General features: G+C 44.5%; 1 protein-coding gene across 1 annotated transcript in view; it reads right to left on the bottom strand.

Moving 5' to 3' along the window:
- Positions 1–4,654: 4,654 nt before the first annotated feature.
- Positions 4,655–24,319, bottom strand: part of LRP2 (LDL receptor related protein 2) — a 174,523-nt gene continuing 154,858 nt past the window's right edge. The window contains exons 67-79 of the mRNA XM_060151182.1: positions 23,600–23,765; positions 21,827–21,955; positions 20,547–20,767; positions 19,595–19,771; positions 16,336–16,455; positions 14,678–14,768; positions 13,910–13,977; positions 13,635–13,752; positions 12,999–13,128; positions 11,820–11,954; positions 10,163–10,270; positions 6,706–6,777; positions 4,655–6,528 (exon numbers count right to left, since the gene is read on the bottom strand). Of these exons, the coding sequence (XP_060007165.1) occupies positions 6,367–6,528; positions 6,706–6,777; positions 10,163–10,270; positions 11,820–11,954; positions 12,999–13,128; positions 13,635–13,752; positions 13,910–13,977; positions 14,678–14,768; positions 16,336–16,455; positions 19,595–19,771; positions 20,547–20,767; positions 21,827–21,955; positions 23,600–23,765 (1,697 nt within the window). The 3' untranslated portion in view covers positions 4,655–6,366. The remainder of the gene's footprint in view (positions 6,529–6,705; positions 6,778–10,162; positions 10,271–11,819; positions 11,955–12,998; positions 13,129–13,634; positions 13,753–13,909; positions 13,978–14,677; positions 14,769–16,335; positions 16,456–19,594; positions 19,772–20,546; positions 20,768–21,826; positions 21,956–23,599; positions 23,766–24,319) is intronic.

Raw genomic sequence — 24,319 nt, 5'->3', positions numbered from 1 at the left:
TAGGTCCTTGTTAAATGTTTCTTGCATTTTGTCTATTCTATTTCCAAGATTTTGGATCATCTTTACTATCATTATTCTGAATTCTTTTTCAGGTAGAGTGCCTATTTCCTCTTCATTTGTTAGGTCTGGTGGGTTTTTATCTTGCTCCTTCATCTGCTGTGTGTTTTTCTGTCTTCTCATTTTGCTCATCTTACTGTGTTTGGGGTCTCCTTTTTGAGGCTGCAGACTCGTAGTTCCTGTTGTTTTTGGTGTCTGTCCCCAGTGGCTAAGGTTGGTTCAGTGGGTTGTGTAGGCTTCCTGGTGGAGGGGACTAGTGCCTGTGTTGTGGTGGATGAGGCAGGATCTTGTCTTTCTGGTGGGCAGGTCCACGTCTGGTGGTGTGTTTTGGGGTGTCTGTGGACTTATTATGATTTTAGGCAGCCTCTCTGCTAATGGGTGGGGTTGTGTTCCTGTCTTGCTAGTTGTTTGGCATAGGGTGTCCAGCACTGTAGCTTGCTGGTCGTTGAGTGAAGCTGGGTGCTGGTGTTGAGATGGAGATCTCTGGGAGATTTTCGCCGTTTGATATGTGGAGCTGGGAGGTCTCTTGTGGACCAGTGTCCTGAAGTTGGCTCTCCCACCTCAGAGGAACAGCACTGACTCCTGGCTGTAGCACCAAGAGCCTTTCATCCACACGGCTCAGAATAAAAGGGAGAAAAAGTAGAAAGAAAGAATTAGTAGAAGTAGAAAGAAAGAAAGAAAGGAGGGAGGGAGGGAGGGAGGGAGGAAGGAAGGAAGGAAGGAAGGAGGGAAGGAATGAAAAAAAAGAAAGACGATAAAGTAAAATAAAATAAAGTAAGATAAAACATAATTGTTATTAAAATAAAAAAATAATTATTAAGAAAAAAAACAGAAAAAAACGGATGGATAGAACCCTAGGACAAATGGTGGAAGCAAAGCTATACAACATAAATCTTGCTCTCAAAGACCACTTCCTCAATTTGGGATGATTCGTTGTCTATTCATGTATGCCACAGACATCAAGTTGATTGTGGAGCTTTAATCCGCTGCTTCTGAGGCTGCTGGGAGAGATTTCCCTTTCTCTTCTTTGTTCTCACAGCTCCCAGGGGCTCAGCTTTGGATTTGGCCCCACCTCTGCGTGTAGGTTCGCCGGAGGGCGTCTGTTCTTCGCTCAGACAGGACGGGGTTAAAGGAGCCGCTGATTCGCGGGCTCTGGCTCACTCAGGCCGGGAGGAGGGAGGGGCACAGAGTGCGCCGCGAGCCTGCGGCGGCAGAGGCCGGCAAGACGTTGCACCAGCCTGAGACGCGCCCTGCGTTCTTCCGGGGAAGTTGTCCCTGGATCCCGGGACCCTGGCAGTGGCGGGCTGCACTGGCTCCCCGGAAGGGAGGTGTGGAGAGTGACCTGTGCTCGCACACAGGCTTCTTGGTGGCGGCAGCAGCAGCCTTAGCGTCTCATGCCCGTCTCTGGGGTCCGCGCTTTTGGCCGCAGCTCACGCTCGTCTCTGGAGCTCCTTTAGGCAGCGCTCTTAATCCCCTCCCCTCGCGCACCAGGAAACAAAGAGGGAAGAAAAAGTCTCTTGCCTCTTCGGCAGGTCCAGACTTTTCCCCGGACTCCCTCCCGCTAGCCGTGGTGCACTAGCCCCCTCAGGCTGTGTTCACAAGGCCAACCCCAGTCCTCTCCCTGCGCTCCGACCGAAGCCGGAGCCTCAGCTCGCAGCCCCGCCCGCCCCGGCGGATGAGCAGACGAGCCTCTCGGGCTGGTGAGTGCCGGTCGGCCCTGATCCTGTGTGCGGGAATCTCTTCGCTTTGCCCTCCGCACCCCTGTTGCTGTGCTCTCCTCCGCGGCTCCGAAGCTTCCCCCCTCCACCACCCGCAGTCTCCGCCCGCGAAGCGGCTTCCTATTGTGTGGAAAACTTTCCTCCTTCACGGCTCCCTCCCACTGGTGCAGGTCCCGTCCCTATCCTTTTGTCTCTGTTTATTCTTTTCTGTTTTGCTCTACCCAGGTACGTGGGGGGTTTCTTGCCTTTTGGGAGGTCTGAGGTCTTCTGCCAGCGTTCAGTAGGTGTTCTGTAGGAGTTGTTCCACGTGTAAATGTATTTCTGGTGTATCTGTGGGGAGGAAGGTGATCTCCGCGTCTTACTCTTCCGCCATCTTCCCGGAAGCACTGCATACACTCTTTACATATGTTTTCACACCGGCCGTTCACAGCCCACCTCTTTATTTCATAGAAGGTGCAGCTGAGCTTCGGAGATTAGCAGCAGGCGCGTGACCCAGCTCCCGCGATGAAAGTAATTGGCTGGGAAACTGTGCTCTTGGCAAATGACTGTCATTAGGGGACACTAGTTATCAGAGGAACAGAAATATGAGCCCTTCCTCTCTGGTCTGCGTAAGGTGGGGAGAGCATTCTATGACTGGTGATATTGTTAGCTAAGATAACTCAATGACGTCGAATAGTTTCTAGAGACCTGTTTATTTTGTCTCCTATCACTTATTCCAGAATGTCATGGACACAAAGTGAATGCAGAAGCTTGATTTTCACACGAAATGCTCTGAATTCACTTCCAGGAAGAGGCACAGAATTGGTGTCACTAAAAGCCCTCAGCAAGGCTGGTAAAATTCAGGAGTTGACACACCCAGGTGATTTTTTTTTTTTTTTTGATCCCCACCTTGCGATGGCCGTGGTTAGGGCCACCAGTAGCATGAGGCAATGCTCTCCAGAGCTGGCCTTCCTTTCCCAGGCTTTTCAGACCTTTCATATACGTCCAACCTCTTTTCCTTGTAAATCAACTATACACCAATATAAAATAAAAATTAAATTTAAAAAAAAAGAAACACATAATCATATGTTATCCTCAGTATGACGTGTGGCTTGTGACCTTGATGAATGCAGAGGGGAAGACTGAAGAGAGGCTGAGAGTTCAAAGGACGACCCAGGGCTACAGGCTGTGAGGCCAGGGCTCTCTCCAGAATGTGCATCTCTAACCAGCTTCCTCAGACTACTCCTTAACCCCAGGGCCTAACTAGCTCTCATCTTTGAGCCAGCCTGAGATACTCCACCTCAAAAATCAAATAATAGTGATCTTTTCCCAATTCAGGAAAAAAAAAAAAGTTAATGGATGGAATTCTCCACTAAAAGTTCTCCTCTCACATATTTTCCTTAAACTCATGGTCTCTTATGTCTATATGTTTGCAACTGAATGCTGGTAAGAACACAGGCCAGTGAATGAGTGAGTGAGTGAATCAATGAATGAAGGAAGAAAGGAATAAATAGTAAAAAAAAAAAAAAAAAAATCAATGGGAAGCCCTGGACAGATGACCAGTGTGATTTGACAGCTTCCTATGGACACACCTGCTCATGGTTGTGATCTTACATTGTGCAGTAATACACTTCTGCTAGTAAAATTGTTCCTGCTTCATGTGATGAGATGCTGAATAACATCAGCTTTTTCATCCTCTAAACAGCACCCTGTCTCCAGGTTACCCCCACCAACCTTGCACAACTTCCCACCAGCTGCTCCGACTGGAGAGAGTAAAGCAGGGGCAGGACCTGGGCTGGGAGAGCCAACCAGGCAGGGGCAACCCTCCCACTGACGCTCTGACCCGCAAGTGCCAGCTCACACGGGAGAGAACAGAACCGCAGCAGCAGGCTTTCTGATTCCTTTCTGGGGAGACCCACAAATGAAGCTAAGCAGGGAACTAATTCTCGTTCCTTAAATTCCCCAGAATAATTTCTTATTGCGCTTAAGGCCTGAGACAAATATCAAAGCTGGAAATCACAGCCAGTTTTGAGCTCCCTTTTACTCTTGACTTCACACTTCGTGGACTGATACGTCTCACGCACCCCACTGGAGCCCGAATCCCAGGCTGAACAAAACCCTCTCCAGCTGTGACCGTGCTCGCTGCTCTCCCATCACAGTTAGATCCGAAATGGGAAAAGGCTGAGGGCCTAGGGTGTGAGGGAGGAAAAAGGTAGGGGGAAATGGGTGACTCTGAAAGGCAATTAAGGGGATCGCCCGACCAGAGTTCAGGTGGAAACCTAGTTTGTTTTCTTTTTTTAAGATTTTTTTGATGTGGACCATTTTTAAAGTCTTTATTGAATTTGTTACAGTATCGCTTCTGTTTTATGTTTTCTGATTTTTTAGCCACGAGGCATGTGGGAATCTTAGCTCCCCGACGAGGGATCGAACCCGCACCCCCTGCATTGGAAGGCGAAGTCTCGACCACTGGACCGCCAGGGAAGTCCCAGAAACCTACAGTTTACTCTCCTGAGCTCACCCCGCCAGGCCTGTTAGGGCTGTGTGAGCTGTGGATTCCTCCTCCTCTTCCCCCCCCCCTCCCTGAACCCTGGGCATTCCTGGTTCCCCAGCTGCCTAGCACTCAAAGCCCAAAGCTCTCTGCACAGCAAAATACAACTGATTTGGGCTTCCCTGGTGGCGCAGTGGTTGAGAGTCCGCCTGCTGATGTAGGGGACACGGGTTCGTGCCCCGGTCCGGGAAGATCCGCGGCTGGGCCCGTGAGCCATGGCCGCTGAGCCTGCGCGTCCGGAGCCTGTGCTCCGCAACGGGAGAGGCCACAACAGTGAGAGGCCCGCGTACCAAAAATAAATAAATAAATACAACTGATTCATGACCCGGGCTTATGAAACACACAGAACAAGTCTGATAAAATACACATTTATTAGAAAATTTTCAGCAGCATCATTTCCATTTGCTTTCTAATCAAAGTACATGTCCAAGTAATTTACAATAAGCACTCAAAATATGAACAAAAAAAATTTTGAGAACTCGGGAATAAAATCATCAGTAGTACATGTTTCACCCATCCATCCATCCATTCATACACTCGTTCATTCATTGTTTTAAAGATGTGCCATATTAGCACAGAAAGCCAGGAATCCTACCTACTTAGTGTGGAAACTGTGTGTTCCTGCCACGGTTCCCGCTGTGGAGACTACAGCCGCTATTCAAGAGGAGGGCTACGCTCCTCAAAATGAACGATTTTGCCAAGGACCTAAAAAAGGCTCAATAAGAACGGTTTCCCTTTCTATTCATGTTCAACTGAGGAAATAAATAGTCAGTATAAGGAAATTTTCACACACAGAAACACAAACCCAGCTGAGGCTTTGCTTAACCGGTATTTGTTTTGCACCTTCCTTTATGAAGACACAGATTTACTTTCAGTTAATTCAGCTCCTGAGCTCCAGTTTCTAGGGTAGGTGACCACCTGAGATGCCAGGCAAGGGTGTCAATCACCCTATGGTCCATCAAATGAAATTTCATGCGATTAGATACAAACTCTTTGCAGGACACTTACACTTAATGACATGGGACTTTCTCAGACATTAAAATAAAAGTGTTGGCTTGGCGGCGAGCGAGATAACGCACAGGAGACAGTGTTCTGGTTAGACAACGCAAACATGCACGAGGGTGGGACTGAATTGCTTTTCTACCTACTGCGTTATCTGCATCTCTATCATTACGCTATTCATCAGGTTACATATAATACTGAACATTAAGTGCTGATGTGTGAAAACGGACCCAGGAGTGGCCTGGATTCCCTTCCTTGATAATTCTATAGGGACTATGAATGGTGCCTCCTCTTTTGACATGGCTAAAGGCCCCAAGTCAATTCCTTTCTTCAATGGATCATTTTCTTTTTTTAAATTAGTTTATTTTATTTTTGGCTGCGTTGGGTCTTCGTTGCTGTGCGTGGGCTTTCTCTAGTTGCGGCGAGCAGGGGCTACTCTTCATTGCAGTGCACGGGTTTCTCATTGCAGTGGCCTCTCCCGTTGCGGAGCACGGGCTGTAGGCGCGTGGGTTCAGTAGTTGTGGCGCACGGGCTTAGTAGCTCCGCGGCATGTGGGATCTTCCCGGACCAGGGCTCGAACCCGTGTCCCCTGCATTGGCAGGCGGATTCTCAACCACTGTGCCACCAGGGAAGTCCCAATGGATCATTTAATGTAATGATCACCAACCAATTCAGCAATTCAACCAATTTCCAGGGCCTCCAGGAAACGGAGGTCTCAAAGCTGAAGAACCCAATTCCAATTCAGCAGATACTTTCATTAGCAAATTTAATGATGTGATAATCTTTCCAAAATTTACAAATATACAATATATTTATAGCATTACCTTCAGATAGCTTCAGTGCAAAGATATACATATAGTACATTGTGATAATTATTTGTAAAAATATGAGATGAGTAAAAAAGACACACAAGGTATTGTTTCCACAAATATTTCCAACTACAGGAGTACAGGGGAAAAAATATCTTTTTAATAAAGTACTGAATGTTAATTTTTTCATCTGTTTGTAAAAAATATATGTGCAAAAGTGTGTTTCTAATTATTCCCTAAATAGCTGGCACAGCTATGCCTCAGAGTCTTCTCTAACGAGATTTGCGGTGTCTTTAAATGTGTCTTCTGTTGCACTGTAGGTTGGACTTGGGCCTTTCTTCCAAGAAATCTTGTCAGGGGGAGAAGGTGATGGAGGTGGGGTCACAGCAGCACCAACCTTTGGTTCACTCTCCATCTAAGGCCACAAAGAAACAGGAATCAGCCATTTATTCCCCCGACGTGATGGGAAATGGTTTTGTGTGAAGAAGACCAATCTTGGCCAATTTGCTCAGAATCATCTGAGTGTATGCCTGATTTAGCAAGTTAATACTAAGAAAGAATGCCTGGGCTGAGAAAAATTGTTAAAAATTACCTCGGAATAGAATGGATTTTCAAAGTTGGCATTTTGTTTCGGTTTTCGTTTGAAGATATTCCACTTTGTTGCCTAAGTGAAAAGAGGAAAGAGAAAACCTTCAGTAATGGAATTTTTTGGTGGGTTTCTTCCTTCTGCTTAGGTTTTAAAATTTCTTCTTACAGAGGGAGAAAGCAATTTGGGACCTGGGACCACGTGACCTGGCCCATGCAGTAAGTTGTTCGGTTCTTCCTCGGCTGGGCCCTGAACAGTAACTGAAACTCTTTGGGCTCTTTTTATCTAATAATTTCAAAAAAAATCCTTGATCTGAAGTGTACAGTTTACAGAATCTGTGCCCAGAGTATCTAGAAGCTTTGACAGAGCCAGGCAAGAGATTTCTTCAGGGGCTGAAAATTTAAGGAACAAGCCAGATTGTAACTCTCATTTCCTAAAACGATGTCTTGATCCTTGGTCAACTCAAACATGTTCTGTCTCGCTCCATCATTTCCTCCTGTAATCAATAATAATAATGGCAACAAAAACAACTAACATTTATTGAGTGCTTACTATGTGTCGGGGACTATTCCAAGAGCTTTACAAGTTTCTGATGTAATCTTCCCAAGGACTCTGTGAGGTAGATGCTCTTTTGCAGAGGAGGAAAGGCAGTCCCAGCAAACTTACTTAACTAAATTGTGGATAGAGGAGTAGGCAGGGCCTCCAGGAAATGGAGGTCTCAAAACTGAAGAACCCAAAGAGAAATCACCCCAGTCTATGATAAGTGGCCCCTGTCTGGCTGAAAAGCTGCCCGTGGCAGCAGTGCTGGCCACGGCCCTGCTGCCGGATGTAAGGAGACAAGAGAACAGGAGATGAGGAAAGAGCCTCCTCCCACAGAGCTAAGGTAGCCCACGTGTCTTACGGATTGTCTCTTGCTCTATGAAAGTAGGCGGCCAACATGTGAAGGAGTGGGGAGCATGTGAATACAGGAGAAGTAGAAGAAGCCATTCACCCACATTTAAGCGAGCACCTGCTTGGCACGAGGGCAAGATGGAGACACTCAGGTCGGAGCCCGGCCTCTGGAAACCTACACTTCAACAGGGAAGGCCAAAACTCATTGCTTCGGTATGGAATGGCCACATGGAGCTGAGTAACTACTAACAAGAGAAGTGCGGGTGATTTTCATCGTCATCTCCTTGGGAAATCCAATGCATGTCGACACGACTTTTGAAAATGACAGGACTAAGCCACAGGACTTCACGTTCTTTGAGTCCTTTGAGCAGATTTAATGACGAAAGAGAAACCTGTGAGCCTCTCTGGCATATTAAGGTCAACCTAGGGTCATCCTAACCAAAGGCTTCTACTGCTTTAAGCCTCCCTGGCTGTTCTCTCAGTTCCCAAAGGCAAAGGTCATAGAAAAATCCCTGGATGTACCATGGAGGACAGACCTTAGAGGGTCTCAGCCTCAACTGATTAAAAAAAAGGAAGAAGAGCCAATGTACTGCAAAGATGGAGATGAGAAAGAAAAGGACTATAATTGGTAAACATTCGCTCTCACTTGAAAGACTCTCTCAGTGTTTTTGTTTGTTTGTTTGTTTGTTTTGGGGGTTTTATTGTTGTTGTTTTTTTTGCGGTACGTGGGCCTCTCACTGCTGTGGCCTCTCCCGCTGTGGAGCACAGGCTCCAGACGCGCAGGCTCAGCGGCCATGGCTCACGGGCCCAGCCGCTCCGCGGCATGTGGGATCTTCCCGGACCGGGGCACGAACCCGTGTCCCCTGCATCAGCAGGCGGACTCTCAACCACTGCGCCACCAGGGAAGCCCGTCTCTCAGTGTTTTTGATGACTGATGTGCAGGTCAGAGGTTGCAGCATCTCCATCACACTCCCCTTCCTGCTCAGCTGGGAGAGAACTCTGCCTAGGGAAGATCACTAGACTCGAAATGGACTGAGAAAAAATGTTGAGAATATAAAATAGATCTGGCACTGCTGTGGAGTTGAGTCAGACTTGGGGAACCAAATATGTGACATTCAAGTATTCTGGTGTCTGTGGAAAATTAGTGTTCGAAATAAACTTTTCAATGTAGCTTAAGGAAAAAAAAATTCAGTGTCTTGAAAATATGAAATATGCAAAATATGAAACTGGAAATTCCTTTCTAAGACAACATTCATATGTGTGTGTGTGTGTGTGTGTGTGAGAAGGAATTAGTAAATGGAATATGAAAAGGTGGACAAAGTGACCTTTGTTATAAGCTCTCCTCATTAGCATCAATTTAGTTCAACTTCTATTTTGACGCTAACAAGCAGAACAGGATCCAATTTGTGAGGTGCTGAAAATCCAACATGACTTTGCAGATACCAATTTTGTTTATAGACTATGCAATTTGAGAATAGGGATTGTAAAAAGTGGTAAGATTTCTAACTGCCTTTGGGCTTTTGTTTCTTTATATTACTTCACAGAAGTCATAGAACCTTAAAACTGAGACATTCCAGATCCTATTGTTCTCAACTGGGAGAGCATGTTCGGGGGCCAGGGGCTGGGGAGGGAGTGATTTCCGGGATCACAATGCATTGGGTAAAACACTACTGGCACTTAGTGGACAGGGGCCAGGAATATTAAAGTGTCCTGCAATGTATAGGATAGTTTTGTACCAAAAAGAACTGCCCCCCCCAATAAGCCAATAGTGCCCCCAATGAGAAACATTAAGACTCTAGTGCTCAGAGGTAAAATAGTTGCCCAGAATCAAACAGCGATATCTGGGATAGCTTCCTATGTGTCTGTTAGAACTAATGATATATTATCTATTACGTTTTGTATCAAGTTTATTTACTGAATTTCTCTCTGTAGACAAGATAGTTTACAAATTTCAAAGGCCCTGCAAACAAGATAGAGAAGCTCCATCTAGTGGACTTTTTTTCTTTTAATCTTCTGTATTAAACACTGTGCCCGGCACATTGAGGGCAGTAATGTTCGCTGGATGGTTAGATGGAAGATGGACAGATGGATGGATGAAGAGAGTGTAAATTAGTGCCATCTAGTGGTCAACATTGGTAACAAGAGTAGAGCTAAAAACAACATACATTATTAAGGGAACAAAGATATACACTGTAGAAAAATTGTATTGCACGGGAAAGGAAAAGGTCCTCTATGTGCATCACTGACACAGTGAGGTCTTTATTCATACTAAGTTGTTATCTCAAATTAAACGCCTCTGATTTGAAGAGGCTGCGTCCAGAAGTCAGCTGCCCTCCTTTTCTGCTTTACCTCCCATGTCACCAGGAACATCATTACCAACGCAGTGCTAGAATGTAGCTTTACTCAGTGGAAAGTCTTTCAGTTTATGATAAAATTATCTTTACTAACTGCCTATACATCTTGGGCTCTATGAGCCTATCAGGGTCTCTCTAGTTTGCCTAGGATTAATAAACCCAGCAATTCCAAAGTCCTTCCCAAATCCCGTATCATTTCAGTAGTCAGTCACTGTTACCTGAGTTTCATCAGCACTTGGGGAAGTTGGCTTTGTGTCTGGAGCTAATTCAGCAGGGTTTATGGCACTTCCATAGTTTTCATTATACACATTTCCGGATTCGGTTACCTGTGTGCATGTTGAAGGCCATTATTCAGTTTTGAAAGAATTTTTGCTATAAAATTTCTTATCAGCTCTTTGGTTCTGTTTATCACCTTGCTCTCCCACAAACATGAACAGGCACCATTTTTATTATGTGAGACCAACCCTGTGGTCCAGGAATAAACACCACTCTCGTCTCCCCAAAATCAGGAGCACCAACTACTAAGTTGTCTATCTGATGCCTTAATCTTGGGAGGCAAATACACCCATCAATGGTTACACTCTCATGTAGTAATAGCAACTTCTACGGTGTTCTCTAGGGCCCCTTACTCCCACTGTTGACCATAGTTCTGGATAAAGGATACTCTGGTTGTATATTGGCAGCCAAATCCTAATAGAACAGTACGAATTATTTCCAAACGCATTACGTTTGGATATTTAGAATAAAATTATTAATTTCAGAGGACGGCTTAAAAGAGGTTGAATTTTTAAAACAAGAGGCATAATGACATTAATACCCCTCTAGATATTTTCTGTAACATTCATGTGATTCCGAGGTTCCCTCTTAAAGCACAAATTACCATGGATATATAATTAATAAGTTACAGGGTAGAAATTCACCCCTTTTCCTATATTTCTACATTCACCACTTTATTTCTTCTCTAACTTGGAAATGTATTGGTAAACATGGCTTCGTTTTATTTCAAGGGAAAATGCCAAAAATCTATTTTATCATGTGATTAAAGCTTTGCTATCTGGATATTAAAGGATCAGGCAAAATGCTTTCAAGATTCAAATATTGCTGATCTCAAGAAAGTTATTCATAAAATACACATTTCTGTCTTAACATTAAAATGTACTATACCTTGTGAGTTCAAAAGAAGTTTAGGTGTTAACGGTGAAACTGTATTTTGCCGAGGCCCTAGCTGTTTTGACAAAGGAAAGACAGGCTACCTAACAGTTGACAGGCACCGGCAGTGACGCTGGGGCTATTGATCCAGCCCTCATGAAGAGTTCTGTTCCTTCATCCATACGTCTATCTCATCTCCCTGTTCCTCTAAAAGATGAGTGAGTAACAGGGCCTCATCAAAGGAAATTTATGTATCTGCCTATCAACTTCGAAGACCTTTGTACTTTCCAGCAAAGTGTAACAAGGGCAAGCAGGGAGGTCACCTCAAATCACACCCTTGTGATACCAGTGAGAACCCAGAGAGTGTGCCCAGTACCCCAAACCTCTGTGTAATGGCCTGACGACCATCCACTCATTCAGTTCACAGATATTTACAGAGAGCCCGTGTGTGTGTGTCGGGCACGGTGTTTGCCGAGCCTCTGAACATGCACTCAGACCTCCCGCTCTGACCACTCAGGATGAAAAGGCTCTTGGTCTGGGTGCCAAAGAATGGCTGCCCAAACCCAGGATTCTGATTGTGTTCAGGTCTGCTGTCCTGGGGTCAGTCCTGTTACTGCAGGGAGTGAAGCTGAGGAAGCGACCAGTGTGCTTCCTTCCATGGAGGGAAGGTTGGGAGGACCCTAAAGGCACATTATTCCAAAGAACAAGATCCAGCAACAGCCAAACCTGACAGCACAGACTGTGATTTCTCACCGGGGTTGTTGTTGGCTGAGCCGCTTTGACAGCAGTGTCCCTGGAGGTGTATGTCGGGTTTTCAAATATTATGGGCGGCTTCCCCAGGTCCATGGCAAAATGTTCACTCTGATGGAGGGAAAGAAAAAAGAAAAAAAAAAAAAAAAAAAGATCATACCGTGTTGATTTGATTCATACACAGAGGAGGATGTGCTCTTCACACCTGGAGGTACGCTAGGTGCTACGTCCAACTGACCCAGAAAGAACTTGCCCCCCACCTCCAACAAAAGCCAACGGAGACACAAGGCCTCCACGAGGCAAACCGTTATGTAAAGTAATGTAAATGCACTAACTCCTCAGGTGAGGAGAACAGAAACCCTCTTCCCTTATCCGAGTTCTCTATGGCTCCTTAAGGCAAATAACTCACTTGGTGATTGGCTTTGGACATAGAGAAAAGGGTGGGGGTCTGGAAGAGGAGCAAAGAGAAGAGGGAGAGGGGGAAAGAAGACAGGAGGGATAATATTGTACCTTTAGGCAGGAACAAAAAGGAAAGATTGGTGGGGAGGCGGAATACTGGGAATGATTTCCCAACACTGACGGTAGACTTCAGAGTGGATACTAGTCCATTCATAAAGTATTTGGTCCTCACAGGAGGGATTATTTTACAGATGGGGACAGAGTGATCAAGCTCCATCCCTACTATTACATACCTAGCAGGTGGCAGAGTTGTGATTTGAACCAACCACTGACTCTAAAACCACTGTTTATCCCAACACTACACACTGGTGGGAAAATATGTGAGACTAGGAAACATGTTATTTCGCTGCCTCTTCCTTTAAACATACAAAAAGTCATCGAATAAAAACAGAATATCATGGTCCCTCTCCCCTGTTTCCCAAAAAACATAGATTGTTTAAGACTCCAATTAAACTTAAAACTGTTCATGATTCCAGTTCAACCGTGTGGCTTAGATCAGGGGTTAATTTCAATTTCATTACTAATGTTTCTAGACACATTTCTACAACAAACCTAATGTTTCCTAACTTGGTATAGTGAGGGGGCATACAGTATTTCATTTTTTTCTAGGTGAATTTTGTTCTTTATAAAAAGTGTTTCTTTGATAAAATAGTAAAAATGATAACCTTCAAATAGTCACTTTGAAACCAAACTCACCATCGCCATTGATCTGTCAATAGCAGACTCGGGCCCCAAACCAGATACTGCAATATCCATGTTAACATCATCCCCTGATCTGAAGGTCACCCCATTTCCATTTTCAGATGATTTGCTAAGACTGCTTAAGCTGAAAAGAAGTAATCAGTGTCTTATTATTTTTAAAAAACAATCTTTTGCAATAGGATTCTTTCTTTGTACCTTTTCCTAGCTCTTCCTTAAATGAAAGGCTCAATTCCCACTTCGCATTTACACATCACGTATGGGAATAAATTCCCTTAGTGACCTCCTGGAAATGTTCGAGCACATTCCCGAATGCTTGAGAATGAGGAGAGGACAAGCTGGGCACTTGCAGAAAGAAAGCCTGGTCCCTCAAACAGCCGACGCTGCTCTCCAGTGTAACCTCAACGTACAACCCTTTAGACTCTAAAATGTGATTTGTACTCAGGCTTCAGAGAAGCAATCAGTTAAGACATTGTGATCTGAAGTGACTGCTTTAAGTTCAGTATTTTTTGCTTCCACAGAATAGGTGAACAGCCTAGGATGCTTTTTTAACTTAAAAGAAAAACTAAGTTATTTACATGGTTACAGATCACACAGACGTCTAAAATCAATGTTCCACCTAATGAAACTGACCTTGACAGCTTGGGCAGAGAAGGCAAAAGGGAGCCAGTTTTCCTATAGTGGAAAAATCCTAAAGTCGCTAAAGCTCCAATTATGATGATCAGGATGATTGTCAACAGCACGGCCGCTGCTGTCAAAGAGGGAAGAAGAAGCAAACATATGAACATGAGGAGAAGGAAAAGAGCCAGCAGTCTTAGCAATAGGGACTGGAGTTAAACAGAATATAGACAACACTCAGTTTAGTTACCATGATGCATTCCCATGTCCCTCGTATCCTTAAAACTTACTTGTTCCGGGAGGAATGCCTTTTGAAAGCCCTATTTCACAATATTCTCCCACGTAGGCACTAGGACATCTGAAAGGAAAAGAAGAATCATTCACAAGCTGTTGATTTCTTAGGCTCTGATTGTAATCTGACTGTGGAAATTCACTTTTGAGGGAATACCTGTGGCATCTACAGAATCAGCCTCAACAAATAAACCTATTGGTGTCTTCTCTAATCTATGGAATTCCTCCTTGGAGACTGGAACTGGAAACCTTCATCGTGTTCTTTCCTTTGATGTGCTTTCATTAAATATCATCTTGCTCCATGTTAAGAGCTCTCTTGATAATTCTCTGCTCTCCAAACCTTCAGCCCAGTCTCTGCCCCTCGTGAGCGCCTAGCACTGTAACAGCTCTGCTGACAGCTGCTCTCCCACAATCCAAATTATAATTAGTAATCTGAGGTGAGTAGGAAAATGAGGTTGTCACTTCTCTAACTCCTTGCTCCCCAAAGCGTGGCCCACAGTTCTGTGGCATCTCCCCGGGAGCTTGTCAGAAATGCAGAATCCCTGTAAATGAGATGGGCATTTTTTTCCAGAGCCCCAGGTGATTCTCACGCACATTATAGTTTGAGAAGCACTGCCTTAGCTCTCTGTGGACTCCCCCATTGGAGGGCAAGCTGGTTATGATGTGAAAATTAGCGAACTGGCAAGGTTCTTGTACTTGTTTTACTGGCTACTTTGAGGTCTCAAATTCCCCCCAGAAGATGCAAGACCTACAGCATTCAGACTTACTTGCATTTGGGGAGGTCATTCTCGTCAAAATAGCAGTTTCCTCCGTTCATACACCTGCATGGAGGGGGCATGATGATAGGACTTTCGATCGCTGCAGAAAGGGAAAGCCACGCAGGTGTTAGTCAGCGGCGCTCAGCAGAGACCCCTACCATGCAAATCTGCTTCAGCCCAGGGCTGGAGTGGGGAGCCCATGTGGTGGGGCAGCTAATTAGTCTCCCTTTTAAATGTCACCTTCCCCTTAAGTCAGATGAATTTCTTTATCAATAAGGTCTTGGGGAGTAACATACATTTGGTAGGGAAAAAAAGGCAGTTTATAGCATCCCCCCCCCCCCCCCGCAAAACAGTGGTGAGATACTAGACTCCAGAATATATACTAATAGTTAAAAAGAACATTGTGGTAAAGGAAATCTCTCAGGACATTGACGTTTTCTTTTGAAGTTTTCAGAATTCTTCTCTTTGAACCTAGTTAAAATCAAGAATTCAACTTAGGCACACCCCGAAACTTCCACTAAAGGCTCCGAAGCATCAGCAATCCATTCATCAATAAACGGACACGTAGACAGATAAATAGCCGCTTAATGGACAGCTGGTTGGAGATCTCCTCATTTTTTAACACCTTCAAAACTGCCCTTGCTAAAGATTGTAATCTTGCCAATATTGCCCCAGTAGCATTGGGATAAGAGCGGGGATAGGGGAAGGGGAAGGGGAGGGGGCAGTTTTTACTTGCTGAGTTCGTGCTCTAAACCTGCCAACTTTTCAGCCTGGTTGGGAAGTCAACAGGAGGTGCCTTGTTTAACCGCTTGCGCCTCCTGGTGGCAGAACATGGTTATGCCTCTTCATTTCCCCATCAGCTAAAGCAGGGGGAAGGGCCCAAGGATGTGAGCCATAAAATGGGCCACTAGTGAATTGCAGGATGATTTTCTAACACCCTTATCAAGCATTGGATACTAGTTAGGGACACTAACTAGTTACTCCCTATGGCTTATTAACTCCTTAATTTAAAAGAGGCACTGAAGAAAGGTCTTGCCAAGAATAGATCATCTATAGCATTTGGGATGAGAATTAAACCACTGTTTACTTCCTTCCTTCCTTCCAGCTTCCATCTCCCAAGAGCATAAGGTACATTTTAAAACGTGGCCCTTTTTCAGTTGTCCAAACTTTGAAATGAGCATGTGGGAAAACCAGTGAACCTCCTCTAGGCCTCCCCTCTGTACTGGATAAGCGCCCCCGTCCCACCTCAGGAGCCTGGTTCTCCGCCTTGAGGAGCTCCCGGTAAGACCGAATAGATTCAGGGGCGATTGGGATCCAGTATGGGGTGGAGAAAGGAGGAAGAGGCCTTATAGGAAACTCACTCTTCAAAATGTCCTTATAGACAACACAACAGTTGATTTAGGGGCACTGGATCTAAATCTCTGCAGATCTTGGCAAATAATTCTCAGAAATCATTGGAACACCAGATCTGTTTGGCCCCTGAAGTCCCACTCAGCTCTGTTCATATTTTCCACATCTCCCATCCCTCTTTCTAGCCATCCCCACTCTATTCTGCAAGAGGCCAGTAAACAGGGATTCTTCATGCTCCTGAAAAAGGTGAAGCAGGGTAAGGGAACCTACTAACGAAGGCAAAGGAGCTCTCCCAGGCCCCCAGGCAGTGTCCCTACCTGCATCACACTCGGTGACGCTTCCTTCTATAAATCTGGAGCCTTGGGGACAGGCACAGGTGTATCCCTCAGGTCTCAGAAGGCAAAGGTGGCTGCAGACCTTTTTACAGCGGTTGGGCACTGGGAAGCAGAAGAGAACAGTGGTTAGTTTCCAAGGAGGGAACGAATACCCCAACCAAGGACATGCCCATCCACTGAGTTGTGGCCAGGTGACCTCAGAGCCCAGGCAGCATACCAACACCTTTAAGCCGCGTGCCACCTGGCAACTCACGCTCCTTTACGCTACCTTCCCCTGCCACCCCACCAAAGTGCCACAGTCCCTCCCCGTGCTCTCCATCCCACTGCTGTACCCCTCCCATTTTCTTCTGGCAGCATTTATCTCCCCTATGGCTCTGGCAGGTTTGGAAGATAGGTGTCTGTCTGGTTCACTGCATGACCTCAAAAACCAATCAGCACTAAGCAATTTGAGATATTTCTAAAAGGTCAGTAAGACCCCATTATTACATCAAGATTTGTCATCACCCAAATTTGGATAGATCATAAAGTGTGGTCCAGCCAAAGCATACACTGGATGTGATTTCCACCCCTGCTCTCCACGGAGAACTTCCTTCTGGGCTGCAGTTTCATTATTTGCAAGATTAGGGAATTTAGAGCTATGATTATCAGAATCACCTGGGAGCTATTCACAATGATTGATGCCCTGTCACAGAAATCCAGATTTAAATCGCTCTGGGATGGAACTCAAGTATTACCATTAAAAGCGCCTCAGGTAATTCTGAAACTAGCTTAGCATATATTATGATTTATCCAAGGATTAGGTCGTCTCTAAATTCTTTCTCAGACTAACATTCTATAATCCTGATTCTCTGTCATGCAAAAACGTGACCATGGACGAGGCATGGCTGTAAAAAGCCTCACTGAAAACCTGTCCCATGGGCTTCCCTGGTGGCGCAGTGGTTGGGGGGTCCGCCTGCCGATGCGGGGGACACGGGTTCGTGCCCCGGTCCGCGAAGATCCCACATGCCGCGGAGCGGCTGGGCCCGTGAGCCATGGCCGCTGAGCCTGCGCGTCCGGAGCCTGTGCTCCGCGGCGGGAGGGGCCACAGCAGTGAGAGGCCCGCATGCCGCAAAGAAAACAACAACAACAACAAAAAAAACCTGTCCCATGACCATTTCTTCAGCTCTCTAGAGCACGCTTTCAAATTTGAATGTCGTACAAGTAACCTGGGGAATCGGATTCAAGAGGGCTGGGGTAGGCCTGAGGGTCTGCAATTCCAACTGGCCCCCGTATTGTACCAATGCTCCTGGTCCCTGGCCCACCCTCTGAGTAGAGCAGGGATTCTCACAATGTTGTTCCTGACCCAGCAACATCAGCATCACCTGGGAACTTGTCAGAAATGCAAATTCTTAGGCCACCTCAGGCCTATTAAGTCAGAAACCCCTCAGGTGGGACCCAGCAAGGCGTGTTCAACGAGCCCTCTAGACTGTTTCTGACACGTGCTAAATAAAATTGGAGAGCTATTGGTCCAGAGCAAATGCTAATCTGGCACAGCTGGGCTGAGCCTCTGGCCTACTCATCAATCAACACTTTGCAAAGGAGGCTCAGAGCATCCGCTGGCTGAGATGCTTTTCAGGGAAAGTCTCCAGATTTTCCTCTGCCTGACCCCTGGGCTGTCCTCTCTACAGGGGCCAGAGGGGGCTCCGCAGGTATACTGGGCTCTCCCCTCCTGCCCTTGAAACTGCCAAACATAAGAGCTGCAGGAGCATTTAGGACACAAGAGCTATTATATCAGTGGGGTCTGGAATGTTTTGGAGAAGGTCTGAAGAAGGGTAATCACTACCAGCAACACAAGGGGGCTAATCCCTAGAAAAGGCATTTGCTGCCAGTGTAATCTCCTGGGAGCCTCCGTTCTGCACTTCAGTTTGTCAAGACTGATTCAGGCTCTCAGAGTATCAGAGAACTCAGGGGGACCTCAGGCTCCACATCTGTTTCACATGCAGAGGTCGGAAGGGAGGTGACTTGTCAAAGGCCACACAGCCACAGAATGCAATCTGGAATTGGGTACACTGACAGCTGGACCAGAACAGAAAGGTGCTGAGCTTTTGGGTGAATGGCATTGAGTTTAAAAACCATTTCTGGGTTTAAAGTTTATCCGCTGGTTGTGTAACTTGGGCGCACCAGTTACTAAATCTTTCCTATTGTCAGTTTCCTTACTTGTGAGATGAAAATTAAACCTCTTTATAAGTTTGGGAGAAGATTAATTGAAGAAGCAGATGTCTGGGTTAATCCTGAAGAGAGAATCTGACATACAGAACTTAATAAAAGTCTATTTCCTTTCCTCACTTCAAAAATATCCTTTCCCCACTATACATTATTGATACTCTCTAAAATAGACAACTGATGGGAACATACTGTATAGCACAGGGAACTCTACCTAATACACTGTGGTAACCTAAATGGGAAGGAAGTCCAAAAGGGAGGGGCTATCTGTATGAGGATGGCTGATTCATTTTGTTGTGCAGTGGAGGCTAACACAACATTGTAAAGCAACCATACTCCAATAAAAATTAATTTTAAAAAAGGAAGATATTTCCAAAAAAAAGATTTGATAGAATATTTTGATCTATAATTACCTATGTCTGAAATAAAAATCATTAAAGACATCAGTGAATAAAAATGTGCCCACGGGAAAAAGATAATGTCCTTTCCCTTTCACATTACTCCACACAATGATGAAGGATGAATGAGAACACAGGTAACCTGAGGAAGCAGGACCAAGAACTCAGAAAATGAGAACGAAGGGAGGATGTAGAAATGCATCCTTTAAGCTTTAAACTAAGGCTCGCATAGCTCAGGATGACTTGACTAGCCCGGCCTTGCAATTGCTAGAGTGGGTAAGACTTCTGATGTCCACGAAGCCTATTACGTGACTTGGCAACCCAACTCACATTTAGCAGGGGGTCTGACACCTACTGGATTCTGTGGCCTAAGAGTACAACCCCACAACTCCAAGCAGCAACAAGGACTGAAGTATTTTTACTCCATATCTGCTGGTGGTGTGCATCATTTCATTCGACCTCCAATTTTATCTTCTTTGGTCAAAACGGTTAAAATACACACAGACACACACACACACACACACACACACACACACACACACACACACACGTTTCAGGCACAGGGAGATCAGCCTATTATTATCCACCACCATTTTCCAAAAGAAATATAGCCATTAATTTGAAATAAGGTTGGTGACTACCTGACTGATTATATCTCCATTGATGGAATATTCGAACTTGTGTGAGCCAAGGGTTCACTATCAGCAATTTCTCTTTCTCGTCTCGCCCAAATTTATCTTGGATCCATACTTCTCCCTTATCCTTAGATGTCCAGTATAACTGGCTCTCGAAGATGTCCAGACTATAAGGGGTCATTGCTGTTCACCCACAGGGGAAAAGCAAAACAAAACAAGGTTACTGAAAAGAAGATACCTGAGCCCCACTTTTATGTCAGAAGTCAAACCGCTTGGATCAATCTCTTAGGCAACACCTTAAAATTCCAGCAACATTCAGGCAGACTCTCTGTACACACGACCATGAAAGTGTGCTGCACCAGGAGATCAAGATGACAGAAATTAAAATAGATCAATGCCTACTGAATGACACCAATTATAGGGGACTCGCTCACTTTCAAGTTGCTGATTTTATTTTATTTTTAGAAAACAATCTGTAGGGCAGAGATCTTTTTTTTTCTGTGAACATAGACACCACTTATCAGAAAAACCTGTTACGTGCTGGATTGTTGTAGTTCTGTAGAGTCTAGATAAGAAAACAAAATGCTTCTCTCCTAGATGTTTCCAGTTGTGCATAAAAAGCAATCTAGCACATTAAAAACTAATGTACCTAGAAGTGGTTAGACACGGATTACCATTGGAACACATGATGGCCATCTCTATCAGAGCAACCCAACAAGAAACGGTTATTTCAACATCTGCTGCTGACAGCAAGTTTTTTTAATTATACAAAAAGGACTTAATAATTGCTAATAGATTCATTTGCATTTAAATCAGCAGCTGGGAGCTGGGCAGAGTGGTATCTAAGAAACTATAAAAAGCATCTCCTAAGATTAGGGTTCCTTCTTACGAAAATGGGCAAAGAGACTGGAAATACATTAATTATTTAATATATGAAATTCTAAGTGAAATTTCTAACCTGCAATTGCAACAATTCTCCTATCGGTCCCATCATATTTGATGGTTTCAATATTGTCCTCCTTGAGGTCACTCCAGTAGATCCGGTCACCATTCACATAATCTATACAAAGGCCGGTTGGCCAACCGAGGTCCTCCTGAACCAGGACTTTACGACGCTGCCCATCCATCCAAGCAGACTCGATTTTAGGTTCTTTGCCCCAGTCAGTCCAGTACATAAACCTGTAACAGAAGGTTTCCTCATGGCAGCATTTCATCTAGTGGAGAAATCAACTGGTTTTCAAAGAGCCTTGGGTCCTAAATGATGCTATTTTTATACTTTACACAGGACAGGGAGAAAAAGGGGGGAGCCTGTGCATCTGTGATCTATCCTTCCTGAGAACTGCACTTTCCCAATAGAAACTGGCCAGCCCTGTCCAAAGATATGTATCCAGACCTTTTAAAATATATAATCACAAAAGCTGTTCATTCTTCAAAAAATATTTCTTGAATACCTGTTGTGTGAGAAGCTACTATCCTGTATTTGGAACGTATCAGAGAACAAAACAGATTCCTTCCCTCATGGAGCTTACATCCTAACTCTTTGAAAAGGTATTACTTTGCATGCAATTAATACTTAATTGTAGAAGAACTGAGCAGACCAGGGACTGTACCCTTTAAACACCTAGAAAGGATCAGGCAGGCAAGATAAATGGGTGGAACAGGGCAGTTATGAATGTAGAGTGATGGGCAAACACCGCATCAAGCAAAGCCCTGTCTAAGAGTTCCAGGCAATACCGCGTCAAGGAAGGCATACCTACCTAACTTTACCAGTTCTTCTGATTTTTCAAGCCAAAAATACAAATATTTATTTTTAATTTAAATGTTATCTACTAAGTTTACAAAAAAAAAAATCTTAAAGCTCTGTGAAGTTCAAGTCCAATAAGTGTATGGGCCATATTTAGCCCATCAGCCACCACTTTGCAATGTCTAGTCTAAACCAATCATCAGGTGTTGCTCAATCCTTAAATTCTGTTGAGAAATGTTGGGTTTTAGACAAACTGGGCTGTGGAAAAAGTGTGGCCAGAGGCCTTCCCCTGACACAGTGTCCATCTTCTGAAGCCTGTTTTGTCCTAAGTGATCTTTAGGGCATATTATAATTCTTGAAAATAGTCATAGGTGCCACTCAAAAAAGTCCAAGGACAATTTCAGTACAATTAGGAAAAGCTAATTGAAGATATAATTTTTTGGAGAATCTAGTGGAAAATATCTAGAACATTAAGGACTCCTTCAAGTACTTACCCTAGTTTGGGATTCACAACTATTGCAGCTGGTTGATCCAGCTGAGTGGAAATCAGCCACTTTCTGTACCTTCCATCAAGTTCAGCCACCTCGATCCGCTGACTCCTGGCATCTGACCAGTAAATATGCCTGAATTTAGAGAGACAAAGTTAAACAACTGAAAAGTCTAGACTGGACTTCTGAGGAAGAGGAGTGAAGATGAGAGCATTTAGTTTGGAAGTTCTGGCCAACAAGACAGCTACTCAGACACCAGTGATGATGAGAGCACAGCCTCCCTCTCCCAGGAACGCCCCAATCTCTTCAGCCAAGGGGACATCTGTAGAAAGTTACAAGTGATGGGGTGTCGGATGAAGGGGATATTCAGCCAAAACAGCTGTATCAGCCAGGATTGGTAATGATGATGAACCTCACGTCCGGCACTATCATGAGACAATGGCTTCTAGATAGGAGTTGTGAGGCACTGTTGGCCTTTCATTCTGACTGCCTGTGAGTTGGCTTCCTCCTCAACCAAGAGCCCACTGGAATCGCTAGGAATCTGTGATTCCTAGTGGAAATAGGAATCCAAGGATGAGTGGAAATAGCCATTCAAAATAACAAACCCAGCAAAGCCATCCTGCCCTTATTCCATCCCTAAGGCTTCAGGTCTCAGTCTCTAACAAGCAGAAAGAGTTCCAGCAGTTGCTTACATTTACTCATTCATTAAGGCTGAGAAGAGGTAAAATTTCAAACAGGAAGACAGATCTTGGTTGGTTGGTTTGAAGAAGGAAGTGGTTGGTTTGAAGAAGAAAGCGCCAAAGTCTAGGGTTTCCAGTTCATGACTCTCTGAGGTCTTGTTTCCTGACAGAAGTTGCTGAAATGAGTCTCCTGTTATGCTGCAGGCACAGTGGGACCTACTTAACTTCTGCAGAGATGCTCAAGTCTTCCAAGAGCACCAGACAAGTGAGCGAAAAGGTGAAAATTATTAATACTACAAAGGATTCTCTGTTCTCCCAGAGTGCAGCAAACATTTTCCTTTATTAGTTCATTTCAAGGACATAAGAGGTTCTACAAATGCTTGAATTCTGATTGTAATGTAATTACTTTCCCACAAACGTCATTCCAACCCAAGGCTCTTCCTTGAAGAAGGAGCTTATTAATTCTTCCACATCAGTTTGCCTCTCATGCATGTATCTGACGACAAACCTACTTAAGGTTCTTATTTAGGTATCGTCCAAAAGGTCTGGCTCTGGTCCCTGAAGTTCTAGAAGGTGTAGAAGAGCAGATCAAAGCTAACAGCTCTGTTAACTCAAACCCAAAGATTAAACAGGGAAGTCAAATTTCCAATCTGTTCAGACAACATAGCCTCCTGAAAACACAACATGTGGATTGTTCCTCCTCAAAAAAATACCATAAAGAAACATGTTTCATCTCAACTGCTTTGCTGGTAGAATGTAAGCCTGTCCCATTTCTTCACAAAATGAACAGCACTGCCATACTGAAAGTTCATTTTGGAATCCAGAACTCTGTTGGCAAGAATGCTCTCCTAGATAAAATAGAAAATCTTGACCTTGGGGCTTTCCCAAAATTTTCATGGCACACATAGAATATAGGAAGTGATGATGTTTATATGACACAATGGGGAAGCCGAGGTAGTTGCTGAGGCTACAGGAAGCCCAGGCATCACCCAGCTGCCCCTGAGGCTGAGTGTGCCCGTAATCTGGGCCAGTTTAACTCATGTGCCATGGTGAGCAGAGGGGAGCTCTGGCCAGGAAAATAGAATGAGGCTAAACTTACCTTCCAACCCAGTCCACTGCTAATCCATCTGGCTGCACTATGTATTTCAGATCCAGGTTAATTTCCTTCACAGGATTATTGCTGCCAGATTCAAAGTTGGGGATGTAGGCACGTTTGATAGCACCAAAATTAGAGCCATGCCCTAGCACAGTGTAATATACAACACCTGCGGAGGCAAGACACACAGGTCAGTTTCCTGTTAGGAGTACCAGGTAAGGGAGGAACTGGGTCTAATCAGGTGAAGTACTGTTCATTCATTGACACCTCTACCTCTTCGGTGTTCCTATAATACTAATAATTCAATTTAACCAGTATGATCAAACCTCAAAATCTATCATACTTGAGCTATTAGCTACAAATGCTTCAACTGATAACTTATTGATACTTAGTCCTCTCTATTTGAAGGTAATCCATTAAAATATATTTCAGCCTATTTACCCCCATTAGGATCACGTTCTAGTTTCCAAAACAGAACATATAGATAAACCAGGGGCAAATTGTTAAGAGTTTGAGTCCATACTAGCAATAAAGGAGCTGTACAGATGAGAAGTCTTATTTTATGTATAGACTAAAGGATATTGGACAGCAGGCATTTTAAAAAGCATAGGAAGAAGGAGACGCAAGAGGGAGGGGATATGGGGATATATGTATACGTATAGCTGATTCACTTTGCTATACAGCAGAAACTAACACAACACTGTAAAGCAATTATACTCTGAT

The sequence above is a fragment of the Lagenorhynchus albirostris genome, chromosome 6 (genome assembly GCF_949774975.1).
Source record: "Lagenorhynchus albirostris chromosome 6, mLagAlb1.1, whole genome shotgun sequence".
In the NCBI taxonomy this organism is placed as follows: Eukaryota; Metazoa; Chordata; class Mammalia; order Artiodactyla; family Delphinidae; genus Lagenorhynchus; species Lagenorhynchus albirostris.
Note: the sequence above shows the minus strand (reverse complement) of the source record. Positions and strands in the feature narration are given on the sequence as shown.